Genomic DNA, 26,973 nt, shown 5'->3' with positions numbered 1-26,973 from the left:
GCTTAAGAGGAAAAAAGATTACAGCCTTCAGATTTTGCAGTGAGATCAGTCACGTCAGATACGAATGTCATTATTCCAGTGACACGCAAACAAACTCAACAACAAAGATTTCATCAAAGAAGATTCAAAAAATGAAGGGATTTATTTATCTGAGCAGCAAAAAGCCATTAGTCTTTGTTATACCTGTCAGCTCCCTGGGTTTGTGAAAACACACAAAACGCTCTTTTCTTATGTGTATTTTTTTGTTTGTCTGAGATCCTGAACACTGGTTTGGAAGGTTAGCTGATGAAAACACCAGAGTGACCAATTATTTTGATAACTGGCACCAGTCTGAGACATTATTTCTATTTTCATTAAGTGATTTTCTTGAGACTCTTGTCAAGACTTTTAGCACTTTACTTCAAAAAGTGGTTGATTACCCTGTGATTTAATATTGGAACAGATTAGAGAGAATCTCCAGTTAAGAAAATATCAATTATGATGGGAAAAGACTATTTCAAGATTTCAAAAGAACGAAAAGATGAGTGGCAGCGGTTTCTTAAATAATTTCTGATGATGATCCTCAAAGGAAAGCTAAAAATTAACTCATTACAATGAGGCTGTTTGAACTTCCATCAAGCCTCTCTCAGCGACAGCTTCAATTTTCCGTTAAACGTCTGCCACACCTTTTCACACTCCTCATTTGTTAGAGAATGACATTTTCTCTAATATTGCTCTTCTAATAAGCATAGAGATGAAAAAAATTAATTGAAAAACAGCCAGTGTTGAATGCAAATGACTGGAGTGTGTTTGTTCGCTTGTTCTCTTATTAGTTGAGCACTGTTCTTATCTTACTCAGGCAAAGATGTCCAAACTGGTTGGACATCTTTGCCTGAGTAATTTGGAGAAGTTTATATTTTTCTGTAGAAAAGCAGCTCCTTTACATTGAGTTTGTTGTTGTTTTTTTGTGCATGTTAATTTATACTGTGGGCTAAAACAAGTTCACTAACTCTTTATTTTCCTCTGTTACTGAAATTTACTGATAATACCTGTTAGATCTGGCTAAGTGTTTGTGTTTTTCTTTCATTCTCCCCTCTCTTTATCTTCTTTACAAGGCCCATAGAGCGCTCTTTACTCGTATGCTATCCATTCTTTTCCCTCTTTCTGTCTTTTATTTCTCCTGGCCTCTCCCACTTTTCTGCCATGCCTTTTATTTTTTTCCTCCTTAAAGAGCATAGTTTCTCCTTTTAAGGAAGACTGAACTTGCTCAGTCTAAACTTCTGTAGTGGATGAAAGAAAATATATCGCTCTCACAAAGTAGACGGAGGCAGATGTTTTCATAAGGGTTGGATTTGGAAGATGTTGCTCAAGAATGGCCACGATCATGTCTGCCCTAAATCTCCTGGGTGTAAATCGAACAGAAATAGGGTCAATGAGGCACATTTCCAGTGGGCTGGAGGTCAGCCTTGGAAAAAAAAAGAAAAGCTAGTTCCTGTTGAGCCTTATTCACACATGTACTGCAGGCCTGGACTTTTGTAGTTGGTAGATGTAACTTACATACACTACAAGTTAAAAGTTTGGACACACCTTCTCATATAATGGTTCTTTATTTTAATGACGATTTATGGTGTAGATTCTCACTGAAGGCATCAAAACTATGAACGAACACATATGCAATTATGTAGCAAACAAAAAAGTGTGAAATAACTCAAAACATGTTTTATATGTTAGATTCTTCAAAATAGCCACCCTTTACTTTGATTACTACTTTGCACGTTCTTGGCATTCTCTTGATGAGCTTCATGAGGTAGTCACCTGAAATGGTTTTCCAACAGTCTTGAAGGAGTTCCTTGAGATGCTGAGAGCTTGTTGGCCCTTTTGCCTTTACTCTGAGGTCCATCTCATCCCTAACCATCTCGATTGGGTTTAGGTCAGGTTACTGTGGAGGCCAGGTCATCTGGCGCAGCACTCCATCACTTTCCTTCATCGTCAAATAGCCCTTACACAGCCTGGAGGTGTGTTTGGGGTCACTGTCCTGTTGAAAAATAAATGATGGTCCAACAAAAAGCAAACCGAATGGGATGGCATCTCGCTGCAGGATGCTGTGGTAGCCATGCTGGTTCAGTGTGGACTCATCAAACCAAAGCTCAGATTTCCACTTGTCTAATGTCCATTCCTTGTGTTTCTTGGCCCAAACAAATCTCCTCTGCTGTTGCTTTTTCTTAGTTGTGGTTTTCTAGCAGCTATTTGACCATAAAGGCCTGATTCACGCAGTCTCCTCTGAGCAGCTGATGTACAGATGTGTCTGCTACTGGAACTTTGTGTGACATTTATCTAGCCTCTCATCTGAGGTGCTGTTAACTTGGTATTTCTGAGGCTGTTGACTCGATGCATTTATCCTCAGCAGCAGAGGTGACTCTTGGGCTTCCTTTCCTGGGGCGGTCCTCACATGAGTTTCATCATGGTGCATGATGGTTCTTGCGACTTGTGGCGACACATTGAAAGTTTTCAGATTGACTGACCTTCAGTTCTTAAAGTAATGATGAACTGTTGCCTGTCTTTACTTAGCTGATTGGTTCTTGCCATACTATGAATTCTAACAGTTGTTAGCTGTGTACTAACCTGACTTCTGCACAACACAACTGATGGTCCCAACCCCATTAAGAAGGAAGGAAATTCCAATAATAAACCCTGACAAGGCTCACCTGTGAAGTGAAAACCATTTCAGGTGACTGCACCATGAAGCTCATTGAGAGAAGGCCAAGGGTTTGCAGCACTGTCAACAAAGCAAAGAGTGGCTACTTTGAGGAATCTAAAATATAAGACATATTTACAATTATTTATCATTTTATGTATGCTACATAATTCCATATACTATATCTTGCCTCATATATTTATGTCTTCAGCATCTATCTACAATGTAGAAAGTAGTAAATGAGAAAGTGTGTCCAAACTTTTGACTGGTAAGTGCAGTTGTATGTGTGAGTGAAAATGTCAGATTCAGACCTCAAGTGGTCTCTACCAGCTCACAAAGGCCATGTAGCGTCTAATTGCTCCCAGGCGAGAATAGCTCAGGTCATAGTGAAACCACTGTCATTTGTCATATGTCCTGCCACCTGCGCACCCTACTCATGCAGCATCCTCACCTAATACAAAGGAGTGCTGCCAGCTCTGAGAAGCAGATCATCTTCTGTTGCACGCTACACGTGAGCTGGACAATATCCTGACTCGATTCTCCTAAAATTGTTTAAGTTAGTCTGTGAAAATGCCTCGAGTTAATTATGCATAAAGTGTGCTGTCTTTTCATAAAATGAAATCTATTATGAAGTATCAGTCCAAAAAAACTGCGCTTTACACCATTACTATGCTCCTTTCAAACTAATGAGATCTTCTCTTCCTGCAGACAACTCCCCCCCAAAAAATTACAACTGAAGGAGCAAGGAGTCAAATCTGAACATAGGTTGTGGAGTGGGAATTAAAAATAAGTGCAACACCTCAATCCTCCCTGTTTAAAATTCCCACAGCAGCATGTTTAGACTCTCAAGGGCAGAAACAACTTCTGGATAATCCAGGTTGCTCAATTAGAGCAGCTCCATTTACGATTCAAGTCTATTAAAAAAAACAGTGGATTTGGAAGCTTGTTAGCCCGAAGCCTCTCGCGTTGGTTGGTTGCTCTTGTTATTCTGTAAATGATCTCAAATTTGAGAAGAGATGACACGTATAGGGATCGTGGAACATCTATAGGAATGCACATACATGATCTTTGTCTTTAAGATTATAGAAATCCAGAAGCCACATGTGAGAATTAAGGTTCTTTTGTGTGCTTTCAAAAAAAACCCTAAAACGTTATTTGGGTTTCCCAGTGAAATACGACACGTAGTTAATGTTGTTCTCTGGTAATTTAGTTTCTCACGTTTATATGCGAGTGTGAAAAGCATCGCTGGTCGGGATCCACAGGCTTCAGACCCTAATTTGGTATTCATGGCCATGAATGAAAGGCACAATTTATTAGAGCCCTGCTAATAATTCAGCTGGTGTAAAAACAGTGCAATAAAATGTGCAGATGTTGGTGAAAGCTCAAATGGTAGCTGCTTCTGAGAAGAGACTGGCATCGCTCTTTTAAGTGTTTTGGCATTTAAAAAAAGAAAAGAAATTTGAAACAGCACCACTGTCTCATCCCAGACTCAATAATGTGTTTGAGGATTTATTAAAGAAACGTTTGAGTGACCTTAAAAGTTCACCATAAAGAGAAATAAAACACTCACTGTGCAGTGAAACATTGCTTCATATACACATGAATCTGCAGAGGAGGTTTGTAGAGTTTGCTGTTCGAAAATAACAGACAGGTTGAAAAACATAAATCTGAAAGAAGTAAAAAAAACAAAAAAGGGCACTGTTGATGTTGTAATTTGAAGTTTTGTTTATGCACTTTTGTTCCTTGGCGAGGACTTTGCTGCAGGCTGGCAGTGGAGAAGAGAAGCCTGCGTATTGTGGGAGCACTGATTCATAAATGCCTTCAAGGTTATTTGCCCTTTTAGCAATGAGCTCTCCAGGTGATCAACAATGCACTAAGAAATCCGTTTCTGAAAAGGGCACTGAGCACAAAAAGGCAAGAGGCAGTTCCCCAGTGCCTTTGAATACTACTTGTGGGGCATAGTGGGCTGCTTTTAGGGATTTTTTTTATGAATTAGGATATTGGCCTCTCTTCTCAGTGTGAGGGGTCTCTTTAATGGTTTAACCCTGGTACATAACCTCATTCATTTAGCTGCCAGAGAAGCACATACACAGCGTGCAGCTGAGCAAATGGAACTGTGGCGATGCTTCGGTGAATGAGTGATCTTGACTCGTTGTTCGCGGTCAGACTTCTTTCAACGCGTCTTCCTTTCTCAGACAGTCACACTGATGCTTGCTTTCAGGTTTCAGATTTGCTATCACCTGTTGAACAAATATCTCTACTCTCCTCTGGCGCTGAATCCACGGCATGCTGCTAGATTTAGAAGATAATTTATCAGGTCTCCTTTCATAATATCGCCTGCCTCTCCGTTTGCCCTGTGTTTTCTTTCAGCCCACCTGACAAGCACTCTTGCACCTTGACAACCACGCGTTAGCTTTGCACTTTATTACCTTTTCTCCCGACAGTTGCATAGTTAATGCAAAAACTATTCACCTGCGGAATGCCCTAATGACTGCAAACTGAAAGCCGAGTTGGCTTTCAGAAGTAAACCCCTGAATGGAAACAATCTGCATCCATTAGGCATTGGTTTTGCTATTTATTGACTTTCCTCAGAATTTTCAGGGGAGGGAGGTGGGTGAGATGGTTTCACCTTGACATCTTTGAATTGAGGATATGTCTTTGAAAAGGCGCTGAGTTAAAGCTAGAATGAAATAGCCTTGGAAATAAGAGACATGCTGAACAGTTTTTATTTGAGATGTGCGCCTGCAAAACCTCTTATTGTGTCTCATTTTGTCATTCTGCAATGAATGAAGTCAGTGCTTGTACAGTGACTGTCTCACATTGCTTGGCTTTGCCTCCAGGTCCAAGGAACTGATAAAGGAGGCCATCTTGGACAATGACTTCATGAAGAACCTGGAGCTGTCGCAGATCCAAGAGATCGTGGACTGCATGTATCCTGTCGAGTACGGGAAGGACAGCTGCATCATTAAGGAGGGCGATGTAGGCTCGCTGGTGTACGTCATGGAAGGTAAACGCACACATGCACGCTGCTAAAACGGGTATGCAAATCGATCTGACTGTGAAACCACAGGTACAATAATTCTAAAAAGACCGTTATTCTAAAACTTTGCCTAATCTATGAAGAAGTGTACATCTTTATAAACCTCATTATAGCATTCACAGAGGATAAATGAAAGGGACTTATGTTGCATGATTCACTCATGTCACATCGATGTCATTTTGTGTGCTCTGGTGTGCTTGCCGAGTCCGTTTAATTAGGTTCTTTTTAGTAGTACTGACTAGCATGTGGTTCTTTCTTTCTTTCTTTCTTTCTTTCTTTCTTTCTTTCTTTCTTTCTTTCTTTCTTTCTTTCTTTCATAAAACGAAGAGTGTGAAACCCGCGATGACAGCAACAGCAACACAGCGTCGACTGTGGCGCTGATGGGATTTGTGAAAGGGCAAGCGATTCAGCGGTGAAACGTTCAGGGAGCCATCATCCTTTACAATAGATTTGACCTCAGGGAAAACGGCCTCAGTTAGTGCCTGCCCAATATAATTCATCCCAATGCAGAGGTAAATCTGGACATTCAAAGGCTGAACTATAGAATGAATATATTAGTATTTAACCGCTCGACTCCTTGTAACTTCACTTTAAAACTCGGCTGAGCAGTGAGAAGCGAAGTGAGGCAGTAACCAAGAGGCAGTGAGCATGAGTCTTGTGGGCTTGTGCGGAGACTGTGGCATTTAAAGGATAATATTTAACTATGAAGAATGAATCTAGAAAGTTGATTGTTTGCTCTATTGTGGGCCACGGACTTTTATAATTGTGCTAGAGAAACATTTCCCAGATCCCCATTCGGCCAAACATTGTTAAAAATAGATTTGTGGGAAAGGAGGACTAAAATAAGAAGGCGGTATTTCAAAGAAGGAATTATGGAAAAGAATTCAATTATGCCACAAATCTATAATTCTGCTCGTTTGTCTCAAAACTCAGGCAGGTGGGATTTGTCATATCAGGAAGAAATACCTCAGCTTTTACAGAACTTTCTTCTGTTTCCCACAAATAATACCCTACTTACTTCGTTCAACCTAAACTAAACTGATTCTCTTTGTATATGATTCTGATAATAGCTGTGTACTGTCCAAAGTCTTATATGGTGACTTCAACATAAAATAGAGTATTTTTTCACTGATGCCGAGCTTACATAAATGATCGGAGTACTTCCTCTATCCTAGTTCACACCCCCGTCATGAGAAAAAAAAAACACACCACTTGTTGCCCTTATCTGTATCTCTGATATGTAAAGAGTCATACAAAACATATGCAAAACCCAACAGTGGACTATACACTGGTGACCAGAGATAACAGTGGTGCTGGGAAAGGGCTGGGTTGCTGTAACAACATTAGGAATTGTATTTTTTCATCTCTCTTACCTTTAATAAAATAAACTATATGTGTGATAAACCACTGTGGCCTTGCTGAACACAGGTCTACAAAAGTCTGTGGTCACAGTCAGTAGATTTCACTCTGTCCCTGACGAATACTGTGTGCCAAAGGTGTGAGGTCACAAATGAGCAAGTGCCACACTGACTTGATGAATAGGTTCCTCTCGAGCATAACTAAAAAAAAGAAAAGAAAGAAAGATACAAATCTGTAAGGGGCTTTGTGGGTTCCTCTTTGACAGCGATAGAGGTGAAAGCTGCGATGTAATTGGTAGTAGGGCTTCAGTTCAGCGGTGTCACACTAATATTACATATTATTTAATTAATTAATTCAATTGTTTTGCATTTTTGAATCCTTAGGGTAGGCTCAACATATTTATCTTTAGTGAACATTACTGCTTCTCTCTGGCTGCCACTGACTTCTGTTCTGCTCTATGATCTTCTTTCTGTTCCCCTCTCTCGTGTCCCAGCGAGTCCTTTGCCAGCAGCTTTCACCCCGACTGTCCCCGTCCTTGATCTATTTTGCATAAAAGCAAATGTTGAAACCAATAGCTCAAGGGGGACGACTTTGTACCAAGGTCTGTAGAAGCCCGTAACGGTTGGTGACATTTTAATCCACGCTGACGGGATGTCGGTGTCTTATGTCAAACACATAGCTGTATCCACTCTGCGCTGTACGTCATTTTCCTGGAAAATGAAGTGTTCGCCGCTCAGCCAGTTGTGTCATTTATTATTGAAAGTTGGCAGGGTAGTCGTTAATGTTTTGCCACGGGGCTGATATATCCATTATGCATCATATAGGGATATGAGGCACAAGTAAACAACTCTTACGCCAATAATAACAATAATAACAGTGGTAATATGAATGATGCATTTAAACGTCACTCCTAGTTTATAGTTGCTTTAACTATGAGGGCGCATAACTTGTTTCCCCTACTAGTTATAGATTGAAATTGCAGACAGTTTCACAGCTTCCCAGCTGAAACAACAACAGGACAGTTATCTATTGTTGCAGATGCACCTGATAATTTGAGATGAGACGAAAATAATAAGAGCTGCAGACACAGAATGAATCCTGGCATTGGCTTGCTGTGATGAGTCTGCCTGCTTAGCAATGGCTGCCTTCATGAATGTTTGTTGCGCTCAGCTCACATCTACCGGGCTCTAATTGACATCAGTTCTCTTTTAAAAACAGTGATTGCAACTGAGACAAAAGCTCGTGTTTCCATGGAGATGGGATAGATTTTTGATTGGCTGTGTCACCCGCAAAGACCCACACAGGTGGATTGTAATGATAATAACTCGCACAATCACGTCCAATTACTATGAAGTATTTACTTGAGAGGGGAAAAAAAGCCATTTAAGTTCTTTCATAGAATTCTTTCATCTTAATCTAATGACTATGCGTTTGCTGCAGTAGGAAGCAGTGTTAAGTAGGTTCTTGCATTGCCGTTTTGTCTGTCTTTTTATTAGGTGGAGACGTGGAAACTTTTAAACAGGTGCAGATCAAGGACTTCAAGTATCGCCTAATGCAAAATGTAACAGAGTCTAGTCTCTAGTTTCCAGAATAGAGATTGAATCATTAAAAGCATTTTATTCCCACATTATCAGATACTGTCAGATGGTGGGCGAGGTGACGGCCCTTTTTTAAGGGACTAAGAACACTCCAGCGCATGTTTCGTAGTCTAACTTTGATTGAGACTGGGCACAAAAAAGACTTGTGTTGTTTTTGCTTTGTTGTGTAATTTTTGGGGTTAAAATGTGGTTCTGGCATACTGACAAATGATGATTTTGTGGGGCGTGTCTAAATATAACTCCAATGGGTACTTTACAAGGATTGCTAAAAGACAAGATGAAATCTGCATCACCAAAAACTTTAAAAAAGTGACATTTTGTACAATTTCGAGAATACAATTGTTAAATTAAACAGTTGAATAGAGGGCCACAGCAAAACTAAAGCAAAGACTATTAAGATCACATGACTGGCTTACAATGTGAATATTGATTGCTTCAGCTGCCAGGTGAGGGATTCTTCAAAGTGACATAGTAAATGGTTTTGTGTTGTTCACCAAAGGTCACACATGAATCACGAGAAGTCGCAAACCTGCCAAATCTGAAGGTTACTTGTGGTTTCTAAGATTAAAGATATTTTCAGGGCTGCAAGTAATGATTTTTGTTTCATTTATTGACTAACCTGTCAGATCTGGTCTCAATCTGTCATTTGGGCCACAAAAGGTGACATAAAGTCCAATCTCACCACTGGTCCAAAAATCTGCTTGCAAAGAATAGCTAAAACAAGACATTAATTATCAAATTTGTTGCAGATCTCTGTTGAACAGGTGCGCTAGTTTAGATATAAGTCTTAACATGGTTACATTTAATGGTTTGGTGCTCAATGGAATGGTAAAGAATTGTGTTTTTCTTCTGTCATTGCACATAATCACTATTTGAATTGAATTACAAACCAGAACAAGTTTCCTCCACTTGGCAGCTTTTATTAAGACAACAAAATATATTCAACCTCTCCTTACTACGTTTCATCTGCCAACTTTGCATTTATATTTGAATTTTACTTAACATTCCTTCTTGGTCTTGCATCTTTCACCCTGTCTGAGAAACAAGCGCATCCAAGGAAAAAAATGAAAAAAGAGAACGAAGAAACATTGAAACATACGTGGCAAAGAATCTGAATTATGTATTTTTTTTCCTCTATCTGTCATCTTTTAGGTACAACTAGATGACTGCCCTTGCTGTATATTTTATTAGTTTTACTGAGTGTTCAGGGATCGCAGACAGAAAAGTGAGGAACGTGAGGGGAGAGGTAACGTTACAGTAGACTCAGCTCCAAACCTGGAGTGCTCATGGTACGCTGACAGCTACTTTGACAAGCTAACATAGTCAAGGCAGCACTTGATGCACCGTGTGCCATTTTATTCAGGTGCACCCAGGATTTGACATTTTCTCTACACAAATACGTTATGCTCCCAATTATTTTATTTGACCTGCTGTTAGGCGAGGCAAGTAGAATATCCTGACAGATCAAGAAAAAAGAATGTGTTTAAGTTTAAGTGGCATACTTGAAAGCCTGAATAAGACAGAAATGAACAATGTGCTGTTTTGAAGCTTATACCGAACCACTTCTGACAGTCACTTCTTCTTTTTTTTTCCTGCTTTTACTGAGCTATACCTCAGAATAACAATGAACAGAAATGTTTACTGCTATGGCGAGACACTAGTTTCTCTCTACAGTAGAAGCATCTGATGCTTTATCACTCCTTATGACGTGACATTGGAAATCGATCTGTTTGCATGTAGCGTTAATGAAACATTAGCAGCATAGAAAAATGAGAGGCACAGGTTTCTGTCTGCATTTTAATTTTATGGCATATTTTATCCTCCCTTCTACTGACACCTTATCGCCTCTCTGGCACACTAGCTCACATGCTGTGTTTTTGAAACACGACGTGAAAACATATCACTCCAACATCTGTTTTATAACTCATAAAATCACGTGCACCTGTTAACCTAATAATTGTCTTTATTTAACTATTTAGCTGACTAATTAACCACAAGTCAAAATGATAATAATTGATTGAAGTGCTTTGGCAGGCAAGCAGAAGAAACAGCATGACCAAATTGAAGCAAAATTGGGCTAAAGGTAAGTTAAACTTAAACAAGAGTAATAATAATGAACAACAAGAAAAAGGCCAATTTCTGTAGGACTCTCAATTAATTATTATTGCTATCTGAAAGTTAGACAGATGTTACGGTTTAGGTGACTTTATGCTGCGCGATAGCCAGCGGTCCTCAAAGAGATGCTCTCTGTTCTAAATGACCAATGAGGCAGAGATGAGGGAGATGGACTCCTTTTTCATTTTTGAGCAGGGCTTAGAGACGTAATCATCAGGGGCACCTGAGTGTGACTCAGTGTCACAGGTGTGCGAGGACACAAGATCTAGGGCAAATACTTTCCGTATTACCACTGCTTTCAGTGCTTTCCCTACAACTGCCAATACCTTCAGTAATGACTAAAGAGGCTATTTCTGGTCTTTTTAATTATTTGCATATTAATGACGTAATGTGAAAATACCAAATGCATTTGGTCACAGAAACACAAGTGCACAAAGCCATTGCACTGCATTGTTGCCTGGCAACTTAAATAATGCAGACTTAAAATTGTTGCCGCTGTTGCTGTCAGTGCATCTTGAGGGGGAGGGGGGGGGGCAGCTCAGCCAAGTAAAATGTGGAGGCGCACAAATTTTGGTTTGATTGCCCCCTGAGAATACAGCATGAAGCCAATATTTGATGCAACAACTGCTACACTGAAAAGCAGCAAGTAGTAGGTTAATAATCAAACATAACACACTGCCGAGGCTCGTGCACAGCCTGCGTCTTTCAAAACTCAATATTCAACTATTTGTATGTGCACCCTCCTTTTGTAGCATGGCGTGCAATGCAATCACTGACAGGAGACTGAGTTGCACATATGAGCTATCAGCTCTCATGATAACTTTAACGAGGCTCTCAGTGGAGGTTTAATAAGGCGTCATCTGGGGAAAAGGTTAGAGATTTGTACTTGCAATAATGTCCAAAAGAACTGTCAGTCCTGTAGCTTTGTACCTGCACATTTAAACCATCCCCCAAATCCCCCCATCTATCAATACAGGCATAGAAGTAAGTGTAGTCAAGTATGCTGCACGATATATGTGTAATAACAGTATTCTTTGCGACTGCTGTGTTATTATGTATTATTTTGTTTCTTCACTTCACGGATGGCATTGCTGATGCAATAGCGAGGCATGAAAAATCAAGTCCTGTGAAAGAGCCTTCAGAAAAGTATTCCTCTTCCAAATATCATTTTATTCATAATTTAAAAGCTGAGATTTTAATGGTGAATAAAGCAGATTCAAAACTTGCTATACAGCAGCACAACACTGTAAATGAAAAGCAGTGAAAGGAGAGGGCAAAGAGGCACGAATGTGGGTTTAAAAAACTGCACAGAATTCAGATGGCTTGCTGATTTTTCAGGACGGTGTACAAACATCTATCTACTAACATACAATAGATTAATGATCTGAAATACATCTATCAAGAAGAATATAACTCTGGCTAATGTGTAATTTATGTGCAAATAGTGCAATTGAGCGTGTTACAGACTAATAATCTCACCTACGCTGAGCTGAGCACCATCTGCCCTGAACACCAAATGAAAATACTCTTTCTCTGGCAAGTGTCTTTTCTCATTTGCCCTCCCTGCATCTAAGTGGTTCCCTTTGTCACTTTCTTTCATTCTCATGTGTTCTCACAGAGACACAGACACACTGCTAAAAGTTATCTATTCAAATGCTCCTACAAGAGACCAGACACATGCACATTTCCCTCTATCACTCCTCACATTTTACCAACTTTGACCCCAATCTGTCCACTTGTCACTACGCCTCTCCCCTTGTCCACAGCTTCTTTTTCCTGTACTGTTTTTTCTCCCTGCTACTCTTCACCCCTTCTGTCCATCTTACCTTATTTTCATTCAGCCATTCCCTCTATATTCTTTGTGTTTTTTGTTATCTTTCCGATTAGTCTGTAAAAGCCTTTGTTTTTTTCTCCCTACTTAGAATAGGAATTGATCCTCATTTTAACTCCGCTGAGGCCGATGAATCCAGCTCAGAGAAAGAATTAGTGAATAATTTGTGGATGATCTCTGAGCCTTTATCCCCTTTGTGGCCAACCCCGCTTCGAGTGTTCCTCATCTGGAAAGACGATGAAAGCAGAGTCTGTGTGTGACATAAGAGAAGCAGAGAAGGAACCAGGTGGTGCTGACAGAGAGAGGGAGGAAAAAGGGCTTGAAAGCCTCCAAAGAGATGAATATTATGCAAGGGCTTGAAATTACATTCATGTTGGGAAAAGGAAGGCAGCGTACTGTAAACTTGTTGCTGTAAAAGGATGTCCATGTTTGAGAGTGCATGGGGAGGTGGTGGTCATCAATGATGGAAGAAGCATGTGGAGCTTTAAATAAAAGTGAGAGCAGAAGTACTGCGATTTAAGCAAAAGTATTACCATCAAGTATTTCAAGTAAGGCTTTAATAGTTATTTAAACTTTATTGAGATGGTTATTAACATTTATAAAGTTTGAACGTTTGCCTGCATAATCATGGTTTTCTTATAACTTTACCATCTCAGTCTAAAAGTTCCAAAACGTTGCCACAAAAAGCAAAAACCTTACTTTATTTAATAGCTGTGGCTCTCCTTCACATTGGTAGGAGACATCTGACTAGGATGTTTCCTGGGTGCTTCCTAAATGAAGTCTTCAGGGCATGTTCTACTGTGGCAGACCAGGACATGCTGGAGAGATTTTATTTCAGGTGGCTTGGGAATACCTCCCAAGGCATGTGAATTCTAGCCATCCAAATAGATAGATGGATGGATGGATGATAGATTGATTGAATAACTGCTACCCCCTTCAGGGCTGTGTCCCTGTGCACCTCTGGACTGCTTCTGTCTGGATTGTTTCCTGGAAGCCCTTTTCTGACTAATTGCAGTAGTTGATTTGCCTTTTTATTACAGCTATAAAAGAGCTAACAGAGAGAAATATTAACTTATGTGTCAAACTTTCCCAGACTTGATGTGGAGGTGATAAGATCCAGGTCTCCCACACAGCAAACAGTAGATCAAACAGCATTCTTCAATATGAAAGCCTGTTTCGTCCCTGCCTAAAGGAGTGAAATCTGAAGATTACTTGTAGTAGTTGTTGTTGGTGGGTTTTTTTGGTATTGCACATTATGAATTTGTCTCCAGGGTAAGCTTGGTGAGCTGTCCAAGGTGTATATGACCCCTCACACTGCAAAAGCGGAGACATGCTCCAGTCTTGTTGCAGCCGTGGATAAAGGTTAAGAAAATGGATTTATAGATTGACAGTGTACAATACTACTGTAATGTTCTTCGGCTTCTCAGAAAGAATATTTGCTGCAAACCTTACTTGTGGTGCAGATTCTTATTCCATCGCATGTGCTCACTCGCAGTGAAATTTTTTGGGCCGACAAAGCAATCATCGATTTCCACCCACTTATTCGAGTTGGCTCTCTCCGACTATCTTCACCAACACAGAATTCAGTTTGTAGGAGTAGCAAGTCCAGAGGTAAACCATAAAGAAAGCAATTTAGATTTTTAGACATTTTATGGATGAAATCAATCAACACACCTGTTATGGATTATTGATATCAGTTCAGTGTTACTGACAGAGCTAAATTTTAATCACGTTATATACTTATGGGTAGCTTCAATAATAATATTGAGGATTTAGTAAGACGTTTTAGTAGAAGAACACATTGGCATAACGTGGAAAACTTTAAATATGACTACATCAGAGTTTTTATTTATGTACAGTACTCAAGTAAATGTATTTAGTTACATTTCACCGCTGGTGGTCTTGGAGTAATGCTGAGTGTGACAGGATAGGCTGTGTTTGTCGGGGTTCAGAATCAGGTTACAAAATGGGGCACCAGTAATCTGCTCTGCTACAGTGACAGAGTAATCCTTCCATCACCCCGAGACTAACGCATGCACACACATGGGTGTCTGTGTGAGTACACACAGACATCCACACTGAAGCAGTATATAGAAAAAGCACTCACCGACTGTCAACCATATTGCCACCTGTGGATTGTATCACTCTCTAGTTTGTCATTGTTAACTCACCTACATGAAGAAGCCTGTGAGTTTAGGAAAGGCAGATTCATCAGTCGGTATTGGTGGAGTCAAGGTTTAGAGGACTTAGAGTAAAGGGTTTATTAAAATTTCGGTTCACCGCAAACTTTTTTTTTATTGATTCCCCTGAGTTAAAATGTATCTATTTGTTCTCCTTTTGATCTTTGATTGCTTTTGCCAATTACCCTCTGCCTCGATGTGGGAATTCCCAGTGGTTCTCTGCAAGGTACAAAGCAGTGTTACAAACCAGCTTTGTTGTGTATTCTGTCTGTTTGTGAGCTTTAATGTTCTGTACGATAGAAGCAAATGGCAGTTTCTCAAAAAAAAAAGCCTAGTTTTAAACTTGAATACAAAGCATTTTTGTAGATTATCTGAGATGTTTTTAAAGTATTTTATCAGCCAAGGAGATTAGACAATTCACAGCTCATCAAACGCCATTTAATCTTTTAATAACCAGATAAAAATCTGTTCGTCCACCACTTTGGTCGAGAAAAATCTTAGTAAGTGCCACCCAACAGACAACAGGCACCGTCTGAAAGTGTAAATACAAACAGAATCCAATGATCTGCAAAATATTTTAAACCCCACAATCAACCGATTACATCAAATGCTGGCGAATATGTGGCTGTGATATCAGTAATTTGTTGAAGAAACTCTGACTGGGGTGCAAAAGGCTGTTAAAATTATGTAATAAAAACATAGAATACAAAAAAAGCACTTTAATTTGTAACATGACTGGATATTAAGAGTAAAAATAGTCTCCTGGAGAGGCTGAGTCTTTACTAGGGACACAATATGGAGAAATCTCTGTACACAAGGTCCAAAGCTGAAATACAGCACTGAACAGCCATGACCTTCAGGCAGCACTGCAATAAACAGAAGGCACAATAACAGAAATGATTTTGAAGTGAAAATCAATGCTCTCTGGAACACTTCTGAAAACTATTGAACACAATCACTGAATACACCTGATCAACATCCAGAATTCAAGCCACCTTCACTGGCCCTGATCTGCTTTGAGCTGTGGCAGTAATAAACTGGGCTTTGTTCTGCATATTTAAACTGTCTGAAAAATTACAGAGAGCGCCTACAACTTGGCTAACAAGAGGAGCACATGGGAACACAAGAACGAGTTATCCGCACATCTGCAAAGTCACCATTAATGCTGAACAATGGAGTCACATGTGCTCCATCTCCTGTTTGCACAAATTTGAACTGCATTTCTTACTGTAATAAACTGGCCACACAGCAGTCCAGACAGATAAAAGAGGTCTTCATCAGTCATGCAAAATCAAGAAAGACTAGGTTTGCATAGACTGATAAAGACCAAGATTTGCATTCCCTACAGGTTCCAGGTCAGGCAAAAATAAAAGTGGATTTATGTTTTTAACCAGTCACAGTTTAAGAACCGGACATTTAGGTTGATTTCAGAAGTGTGCTGCCAGGCAGGAGAAAAAGAGGAAGACCCTAAAGACGATTCATGGATGTAGTGAAGAAGAACATGTGGAGGTTGGTGTGACAGAGGACGATGCTAAGGATAGGGTGAGATGGAGATGATCTGCTGTGGCAAACCCTAAAGGGAACAGCTAAAAAAAAAGAAAAGGTGTGTATTACTTATGCAGTTTTCTAACAAAAGAGTTAAACAACAGACGTAGGGAAAGCCTACGTCACAGCCAGGCAGAGTGGAGAAAACTACTTATGTTACACAGGCTGAGTTTTGATTCGACAACTTGTTAATTAACATTAAATTCTGAATAGCAGTGAGCCATGAAATTGATGCCGTTGAGTCAGTTATTTTCTTTCTCTCTCAGTAATGGTGGTCTTTGGATTTGGACATAAATTTTACAACACATAAAGACCTCCATCTGTTATCCATGGCACCAGAAAAATAGGATCACATAAAGCAGCAATGGGAAAACATTTTTTTTTCAAGGCTACACTGATTGGTGTCCTCAGATTCTAAATGCTGGCAGAAATTTGTTAAAGGAAGAGACAAGCCCCATGTTCCAACTTTTTTGAAACTTCAGGTGTTTTGCAAAACAGCAAAGTTTATGTCACGGCTGGAATGGCCGGTGTGTTTGAGGAGCGTGGACCCAAAAGCAGATACACGAGGACTAAAGTTTAACAAAAAGCGAGCTGTTTATTTCGGCTGATAACTAGCCCAAAAACAAAAGCACAGACGAACAAAGGTGAAAAACTAAACGTTAACCTAAACTGGGAAAAAACTAACGCAGGATATGGAAAAGCTCTGTTGATAAACATAAACATGACCAGAACATGAGAAAACTGAGATGAGAAAAACATGACATCCATGGAACATGAGGTGAACAGACGACCTGACACTAAACTAAGGGAGACAGAGGACTTAAATACACAGAACGGTAATGAGGGAAGTGAAAATACCTGGGGAAACAGAGGTGATACAAATAAACCTTAACGCCACAGGGGAAGTACAACTAAACACACTGAACAAGGAACGCAAGACCTTTCAAAATAAAACAGGAAACATAATGGAAAGTAGACATGACAACACAAGTTTGACACGAGAGACAGAGAGAGGGAGAGGAACATAGAGAAGGAGGCAAAAACAAGGAGGCATAGAAGAAACATAAACCAGACTCAACGAAGACAAACTAATAATAATACCAGAACTTAACATTATCACAAAAGTAATACAAAATACAAAATAACTCTGCCCTTACCTTAAGAATACCACATGAATTTAACATAATATTAACATGAGAAATCAACAATACAAAATAACACAAAATGCAGCCCCTGACAATTTATCTGTGGCAAAAGACATGGGGTCTTTGTAAAATAAAACATATTTATCTTTGTACCATCACCCATGTCAGGTCTCAGGTTTTTATACACGTGTACATGTGGTGATACAGTATGTGTAATTTGGTTAAGCATTTGTGCGTCTAACACCCAAATGAGACTTACAATGAATCCACATAAAATAGCTTGTGTCTCCTGTCTGGTGAAACGGCAAGCTACTGAAATGAGAGCATACCGTGGAAATGAAAAGGGCCCAGTATTGTAGCAGTTTGCATGCCAAATTAATCTGTATTCCGCTGTCAGAGCTGTCTAATTAAGTCCAGTCTGCATAAAAGAAATGCTACAGTATATTCACACGGCAAGGATGCTAACTGCTAATTACAAGGCGGTGATTTGGTGTGTGAATATAGAATGATCATTTTCACTAACCCCTGCTTTCAATCAGCTTGTCAACATAGTTGCAATAATCTCAGTTTGATGAGTAGAAGAGTAGCAGGGATGGAACCAGGGCTTTTATGTTTTAATGAAAACACAGAAGGGGGCTCCAGACAAGTGGATTTAACTGTCATATCTGAGCTCACATTTCCCATTATTACCGCTGAATAAAAGTAACTTTCAGTGTGAGACTGCAAGATTAAGAATGTAGACATGTGGCATTACAGTATGTTCTTGCAGAATCTCTGTCTCCAAGGTAAAATGATGTAAAAAGGGTGAAACCAACTGTCCTCCATGTCATGCTGGCAACACACTTTTTAGTGGCTTTAGGCCTCTTAGTCGAATATAAAATTGCAGTGTAATTTTCAGCAAAAAATACTAAATGCACTCCAAATTATATTATGTCCTGACATTTACAATGTAATTCTTCCGAATGCTTGAGGTGCAATATCCTCATGTGATTCAGTAACTATAATATACTCAAAAGCATCCAACTGGTCCTTAAATGTAGGTAACACAGAATAAGCAGGATCCTACAGGATTCAGCACTGGTGACCAGGGGATCTTTCACTTGGAGTAGAAGGTCTGAAATGTTTTGAAAACTTTTAGGTTCCTGCTCATGTTCAAAGATTTCTGTATGTTCAAAAACATACCTTATGTTTTCATATTTTTAGAGAAAAAAAACCCACCTAGTGCCAGTCTTTCTCCCCTGCCGTGCCTCTGTTTTCTCCTGCTTTCTTTGTGTTTGCCTTCTTACATTCTCAACCAACTCTCTCTGCTCCCCCCTCTCCATTTGTCATTTCCTTTTGTTCTTCTTGTTGCAAAAATCGTGTAGATTGTACCCAAATACGATCCAAATAGCAGTGCAAAACTGTTAACTAATGTAGCATGAAGGTGATGAATAAAAATGAAGGTGAACTGAGTGTACTTCAGCCTCAACAACTGCGAGTTAGTCAGCAGAGCTTTGATTTAACTTTACTTGGAAATTCTTTTTACCTATTTAGCTAATTTCAAGAGAACGGAGAACAAGGAAGTCTTGAAGTAAAACACCTTATGCAACTAGATTTGTGATTTTCAAAGCGTCTCGAATCAGGGCTGATTTTGGCATCACCTCCTACAACAACAGCATTAGTGGATTGCTATCTGCAATCTCCACCCTCCGCTTTCAAAGCTAAGGCTTCCAGAGCTGCAGAAGGAAACCGCAGCACGAGTTTGCTGAAAGAAGGCTGATAATAATCAACATGCGTCGTTTGTGTCGATGATGTAGTTTCCAAAGAAGGCTGTAGGATTCAGGGTAAGCTTTTCAGACATAACAGCTGGAGGCAATGACAGAGAGAGGGCAGTTGACAGGCTGTTTAAAGGTGTTGTCAGAGTTAAATGTATTAAAGATTTACTGCACATTTCTAGCTTACAGCATGGTAGAAAGGAATTCTAGCAGTATTTAATAAGCTGTATTCCTCATGTAAGGCGTCATGCTTGACTTTAAAATTGCTTTTTGAAATCTGTAGAATAAAATTGGAGAGAAATATACATCCAAGAGTCAAAATGTTTGAAATGGTGGCACAGTGGTGTGGTGTGATGGCACGTTGGGTCTCATGTGTGGGTTCCCCGCAGATACTCAGAGTTTCTTTCACAGTTCAAACACGTGGATTTTAGATTCTTGGTGATTCTAAATTTGTCGCCAGTGTGACCGCCTCTCTATGTTAGCTCTGTGAAATACTGGTGACCTCTTCAGGGTATACCCCACCTCTCGCACAATGACAGCTGGGATAGGTTCGATCCCCACCTTGACCCTGAACAACTATCTTATATAATGCCTCTCTGACCAGCATGAGGAATGAAAGTAGACAAGTGAGCAAGCAAGAAAAAGAAAGGGAAAACCTTATCTCTAAATTGCCTGCAGTTTGTGGTTAAGAAAAAAAAAAAAACCTTTGCCAACATGCAACCAAAAGCTGATGGTGTAGCAGGTTTGAAATACTTCCAAAGTACTGAACATTTCTTCAGCGTATAAGATATATTAGCTGTCCTGATACCCTTATACTGCCAGCCATTCACAGTTTCTTCAGCTACTACCTCTTTTATTTAGCTTCAGGATGCGATTGGAGTGGATCCCAGCAGCAGCCTGCTCCTCAGGCCACATGTTAGTAAGGTCAGGCGTAAAGGTTCAGCCAAGCTGCAAAAAACAAGGCATAGAGTCTGGACCCCTATAAATACCACTGAGGCTCGCTAAGTGCTTTGCAATCTTCTCTCATTATATACTTATTTTAATACGTTTCCACAGGTGGTTGTGATATCATTAGATAAATCCACTCCCTGTCTATGGGATGGCATTAGTATTGAGTAAATTTTCATAATTAGGTAAATATTAGGCCCTAAAGAGGGGCATATGTGGGGATGGGACTGGTCTGATTGACAAGCCTTTCTTTTTGCATTTGCCTTTGGCATGTTTTCGTTAGATCAGTTGTGATATAATGACAGTTGTTATCTTTTGTGAGTGGAATAGGCAGAGAGAATTTTGATGCTTGTTAGCATGTTTAATGAACTCTCTGTTTACCAAAATTATGTGTTGTACTTTTCAAAGCTAGATTATCAACTCTTCAGACCATTCTAACATCCTTTTATGTTTTTTAAATGTTTGTTTATTCTCATACTGGATTCAAACAATTTCAGTTGAGTTATTTTCCAATTTAAATTTATTTATGTAGCACCAGATCCCAACTAGAGATGGACCGATCCGATATTACGTATCGGTATCGGTCCGATACTGACCTAAATTACTGGATCGGATATCGGAGAGAAATAAAAAATGTAATCCGATCCATTAAATATCAAAAAAGCACCTCACAAAACTTGGCGACAAGGCGACATGGCGAGCCGGAGCAGTGTGGTCACGTGATAGAGCGGCTGTGTATTTGTAGCCTGCTAGCAAACATTTAATCTCCGAGGAAGTTATCTCAGAGAGAAGTAAAGCAAGTGTGTAAGTTCATCTCTGAATGTTTGTAAAGCATTCCCGCGTTAAGCTTAACAACCGATATATAGAGCAACTGCCTTTCTCTCTCTCTCTCTTCTTGCTGCTACTTCAATCGTGAAACTGCTTAATGATCAGCTGATCGGCTTTTCTGTCGCGAGTCCGTCTCTCTTGTTTGTTTTTGGCCCACTTCTCACCAGAAAGAGGAAACCAGCGGCTGAACAACAGCAGCACTATTAAGCTTGATAAGCTGTTGTTAGAATTTATTTAATATTACTTTCTAGACCAGGATCTTTTTCTATGCAGCTGGCTGGTAACTGTGCAGGGGCGGATCTAGCAAAGTTTAGCCAAGGGGGCCGATAGGGCATGAACAGGCAAAAGGGGGCACAAAGACATACTTTTCTTTCTTATTCTCATTTAAAATATCTAGCTTTTAATTATTTAATAATTATCTGAATCTTACACCCAAAGTTTTAATCTGATGTAAAATGTATAGAAGTCCATTACTGTATATAGTAACTGTTAAGTCTAATATACCCTAGTACTTTTTAGTAGTAGTACTTTTTCCTTTGGGAAGGTACCATCTGTGCAGTCTGCAATTCTGTTGAAGAAAGATGTTGAATCTATTTAATTATTCTTGAAAAATAATTTATTTCTGTGATTTTTTTTCACCCTGCATCAAATTAAAGTTGATTACATTGATTAAGCATCATGAGGAAGAGGGTGGTTCCCTATTTTCTTTTGCTGGGAGTTTGCAACCCTATTAGTTAGGTTGCTTAATATTTCTGCTAAGTACTCTTTAAAATACCAGAATAGGGAGGATGGGGTAGGTTTAACTTTATTAGATTGATCAGTGTTGCTGATCTATGAAATATTTTGGGTGCAGTGTGTTTTGTTTTTTTTTTACATACAGGTATAACAGAATAGCTTTAGTGTTGTTGTTGTTTTTTAACTTGAGTATGAACTTATACAAAAAGCAGCAAGATATTAAAAAAAACAGTTTTACTGATTAAAAAACACACTATATCGGATTCATATCGGTATCGGCAGATATCCAAATTTATGATATCGGACATAAAAAAGTGGTATCGTGCCATCTCTAATCCCAACAACAAAAAGAGAAACCATACAGTTTGACATTGTTACCTATTTCCGAGTCCAAAACTCCTATCACTTTTCAAAATCAAACAAACTCTGAGGCACTACCTAGAAATTGTTTCACCTCCAGTACAATGACCAGTGTGGCTGTTATCTCACATGTTACAATAAAGTTTAATGTCCAGGCATGTGTGAAAAAATGATTTACAACATTTAGCAAAGTTACAAATCAGCAGGAAATTAGCTAGTTTAGCTAATTTAGCTAAGCTAGTTTTAACTTAAGAATGATAAAACATGTTCTGACTGAAGAATTTGTAAAAAAACAAAACAAAAGCAAAACTAAAATGTATAACTCTACTACAACTGACATAAACAAAGATAAAAGGCTAATAAACAGCAATGTTTGGAGGGCTGTTGTAGTAAGTAAATGTCTTTCCTGTGGTTAGGCTAATATAAATACATTAGCATGTAGGTTTGATCCCAAGCTTAATGTAGAAGTGAAGTGTTCTTTTCTGAAGACATCAAATAAATATTTAGTATCCAGGACACTGTGAGTACATGGGCTATAGTCAACAACACAGGCTTTTAAAAACTTTACTTAAGGATGTGTCACAAATGAACAGTGCAGATAAATTCTATTATTATTTATTCTATTAAATAAAACAACACACAGAGCATTAAAAAAAGATTAAAACAGTCTCAATCAATGCAGTAGATGTTTGGATCCAGAAACAGGGTTGATGTGTCATCACTTGACAAGTGGTTAGAGAAATAACAATCCACATGTCACCATATGAGCAAGAAGGCCTAGTTGGCAATAATGGAGAGATTTAATTTTTATTTACTTATTTATTTTTACCAGAGTAAAAGATAGAACTGGGCTTGAAGCCCTATAATAGAAACTCAATGTAAGAAAAGTAAAAACACCTGCGACACATACAGAAACAGTATGAAATGAAACAAATTTGAATACTTTTATTTGCAGTTAGGCTAAGTGCATGAACATAATTATGAAACAGCAGAGTTTTGGACTTTTCATGTGGACTTTGCTTAGATGCATATCTGTATCACAGGCACAGATGGAAGTAAATTACTGGGAAAAATAACAAAGACAATGAGGAGTCCACTAAGATTGTGGTTACTAGCTAAAAATAAGTGAAAACAGGCTTGGGTTGGGAGATATAGAACGAGCCATATTCCAGTATATCAAAGTCACAGTGGGGTCCTCTTAGAATAAGTCAACACAGTGTGCTACTTTCACAAAATAGCTTTGAAAAACTGACAAGCAAGGGCTTTAGACTAGTTATCAATGGAAATGGAGTTTCTTGGATAACTCAAACAGTGTCAAGGACATGCAGAACGTCAGCTTCTATTGATGACATCCAAGAAAAAACAAAAACAAATACCTTGCTCTTCGGCACAAAGCTGCAAAAGAACATGAAACGAAGCAGAATGTTAAGTGGATCATTGCTTTCAAATAGGTCAAACATGTTTGGCATAAACCTGGCTGAGACTACCACAGTAAATGCCTCATCTTTAAAGTGAAGCAGGGAGGCTTGTGTGTGATGATACGGGGCTGCATGAGAGGGAAAGGTGCTGGGGAGATGAAATTGATAGAGGGCAGCATGAATGCTTGCGGATGTTCCAAAATACTGGCAAACAAACTGAGTTGCAGTCTCCAGAAGCCTGGCAGGAGACTAATATTGGAGCCTGATAGCGATCTAAAAACACAAGACTGCCAAAATCAAACAAGGAGAAAAAAAAGTGAAAAATAGGACCTGGCAAGTGTGCCGGCTGGCTGAATCTATTAGAGCACTCTTTGGTATTTTAAAATGAAATAGTAGAGTAACAAACCCCATCCAAAGGAAAGCAGCTGAAAAAAATGGCAGAACATCCCTCCAGAAGTCTGTGGAGTCCTCTGTGCCGAGGAGGTATGAGTCTGTCATCAGAAAAGAAAAAGCTGATCATGCACGGTGGTGAATAATAAAAAAATACCTTTGGAGTGCTGATTTTCTACTGTGAATCATGTGTTTAATATGTCTAAGCTGTTTTAACTGATAAACAGTACTGGAATTTCATTTTTAGGATATATTGTACAGGGGTGTGCGCAGACCTCTTGTATACTGTGTAGATAAGCCACAGTGTTAAACCCACCTGCCTACCTCCTGCTGCCAAAACAGCTGGCACTGATGCAGGATATCTGAGTATGTCCTGTGGTGTCTGGCAACGAGGTGATGGCACCGGTTATTTTGGGTTCGATGGGCTGTGGGCTGAATCAGGCTTGAGCTGGTCCATTCTGCAGATTATCGGCTGGATTGGGATCTGATGAATTTGATGGATGAACAGCTGGAGCCTTTTATCATGTTTCTCTAGTCACATTGTCCTGCCGGGTGAGGCTGCTGCCATCGGGAAATGCGTTTGGCATGAGGCTGTTCTGGTATGCAACAAGGCTGACAGGTGGATGTACCTGACAAAGTAGCATCCAAACATTTTCCAGCATTGTGGAACCTGTGGTTGCAGCTTGCTCATTAATCAGAATACAGCAGTACAACATCACCAGGTGGAAGGCACAGTTAACCACTCATTTTTTGAAAAACATCTTAACATTTACAAAAACAGCATCTTTCTTTCTACCCTCTGCATTGTTGTTTTTGGCACTCGCTCTGTATCATCCCATTGCTTGTATTCTTTCAGCGGCAGTTATACACGCAGCGATTTTCCGAAACAAAGCTTACGCTTGTTATTTCTTTTGAGCGTAAAACTAGTTTTTTTTTCTTCCTGAGCCTTCCTCTCAAATTAATAACACAGCTCTTGCCCTTCTCTTTCTCTTCGCCTCACTTTGTTTGTTTTCGCTCTTGGCTCACATCCATATTTCATTCTATTTTATTTTTTAGCTGGGGGAGAAAATAATGCATGACTTGACACGACTGCTGCAGAACAGCTAGTCAAAAATGACTGAACCTGACTGCATTATTCAGCTCGGTAATCAGGAGGAATTTACTTTTAATTAGGCCTGCTATTAATTAGCTTTTAAAGCAAACACAATAACTTTAACTTGTAGCTTTTTCTCTTGGAACAGAGCTTTCGTAATGAACCCATTTCTTGCATTTCTCTATTTTCCGATTAATTTTTTTGTCTTATTTTTCACAAGAAGGCATTTGGTGGTTTTTTTTTAAGATTTCAGGATACGGGCTTAAAGTAAAATAAATAAATAAAAAAAACAAGGTGAAAATAAATAACTCAGAGCTGACGGACTACTAAAGGCTACCATTTCAGGCCGTTTCAGTGAACTGCAATTTATGAACTTTTTCCAAATAAAAAGCAGATGGTGATGTCTTTTAAAAACCTGGAATTTTCTAAACCTCTTTCATTCTCTGTTGAATACATCCCAAGCTTGACCAAAAAAAGAGAGCTTTTCGCTTTAGTCCTGTTTCTCCCGCAGCTGTTTCTTTACCAGACCATTAAAACCGTCAGGCACATGCCCAGCTGAAGACCAAAGTGACAACTTGAGTGTTGTACCACCTGAAAGTACTCTTAGGGCTCCTCCATTGCTCTAATGGACAGGCAAGCGTTGTGTAATTTGACCCATAAGCAAAGCCGGAAGAACAAGGCCCATCATGACAGGATGGTGGTTGTATGCTGTTTTCGCTGGGATTTGAACTCCCTCACATCCTGTTTCTTAATGTCCGCTCTGTGTGGCTTGAAAAAAAAAAGTCAAGCGGTATCCTGCGCCTGACCCCTGAAACTCAACGTTATTTTTGTCCGCGGTGTGAAAAACTCCATGTGAAAACAATCACATGTTCATTTTCTTCAGTGTCCTCGAGTAAATGCTGTAATAGAGAAGTGTGTGCGATGTGTTTTCTACAGGTGCATAGGCAAGTCAGCTTATTGCAGAAATGCATTTATCTTTCGCCAAAAGACAGATTTCTTAATATAAATGGTCTATAATTTAGTCAGATATTTTTGCAGACCACAGGGGACAATTTAAATCACTGCTGTTAGAGGATTCGTAGGAGCACATTCATGCTGTGTTTTTTTTTTCTTTTTTTATCTGTGAGGTCTTCGTCACCAGAGTGAGATAAAGTCAGTCTAAAAGATGGGGCACCTTTTTAATTTGAAAAGCAGCCAGAATCCCATCTGATCTTGAGCCAGAGGGAAGTGTGCTCCTAGGTCTGTCCTCGTGCCCTGCTATGTGGAGCGCACTGCTGTGTGCATTCAAATGAACAACCATTACCACTGCTACATAGCCTTAAGGGAAGAAGACATGCTGCGATAAATCGATTGTTGTGCTCAAAGCAAGTTTAAAATGATAATCCAAATGCTAATCTGAGACAAGAAGGTAAGAAAAAAAGGGCTGAAATAAAAAATGTCCAGATTTGCCAGAAGAAAAAAGAAAAATATGCACATAAACACCCCAGACTGAATAAACATGTCCAAGCTGAACTAGCTTAGGGTTTGGAAAGCAGAGTTTTCGTAAACCGATCAAAAGAAAATTTGCACCCTCGATTCAGCCTTCCCTAATTGCAAGCCAAACAGGTCCTCTGCTGCAGAGAGTTTGTTTGTAATAAATATAATTAAGAGCGAGACAAAAAGACAACAACATATCAATTTGCAGGAAGCTGATTAAACTTGTGCCAAACAGAAACAGAGATCTGTTGAAGAAGACGGGCGAAGCACATATTTGCCACTTTTACGCGCTGTGCTGCTCCGATTAATTTCGTTAGCACGCGTAAATGCCAGACCGTATTAAATCAGCTCCCATGTAAACAGCCGACTCGAAGTCTTCAGCTGAATGGTTTCAGTCGCATAGTTCAAGTAAGAAAAGTCAAGCAAATGTCCAACAGATGTAAAAACAGCAAAATTAATGATAAAAAAAACTTCTGCGATGTGC

The 26,973-nt window shown here is 39.4% G+C and overlaps 1 protein-coding gene across 2 annotated transcripts in view; it reads left to right on the top strand.

The window, feature by feature from the left end:
• Positions 1-26,973, top strand: part of LOC146505500 (cGMP-dependent protein kinase 1) — a 103,418-nt gene that overhangs the window by 5,535 nt on the left and 70,910 nt on the right. For both annotated transcript variants that reach the window (XM_085181677.1, XM_085181674.1), the window contains exon 2: positions 5,515-5,681. In XM_085181677.1, coding sequence (XP_085037803.1) covers positions 5,515-5,681 — 167 coding nt within the window. The remainder of the gene's footprint in view (positions 1-5,514; positions 5,682-26,973) is intronic.

The sequence above is a fragment of the Neolamprologus multifasciatus genome, chromosome 13 (assembly GCF_963576455.1).
Source record: "Neolamprologus multifasciatus chromosome 13, fNeoMul1.2, whole genome shotgun sequence".
Taxonomy (NCBI): domain Eukaryota; kingdom Metazoa; phylum Chordata; class Actinopteri; order Cichliformes; family Cichlidae; genus Neolamprologus; species Neolamprologus multifasciatus.
Note: the sequence above shows the minus strand (reverse complement) of the source record. Positions and strands in the feature narration are given on the sequence as shown.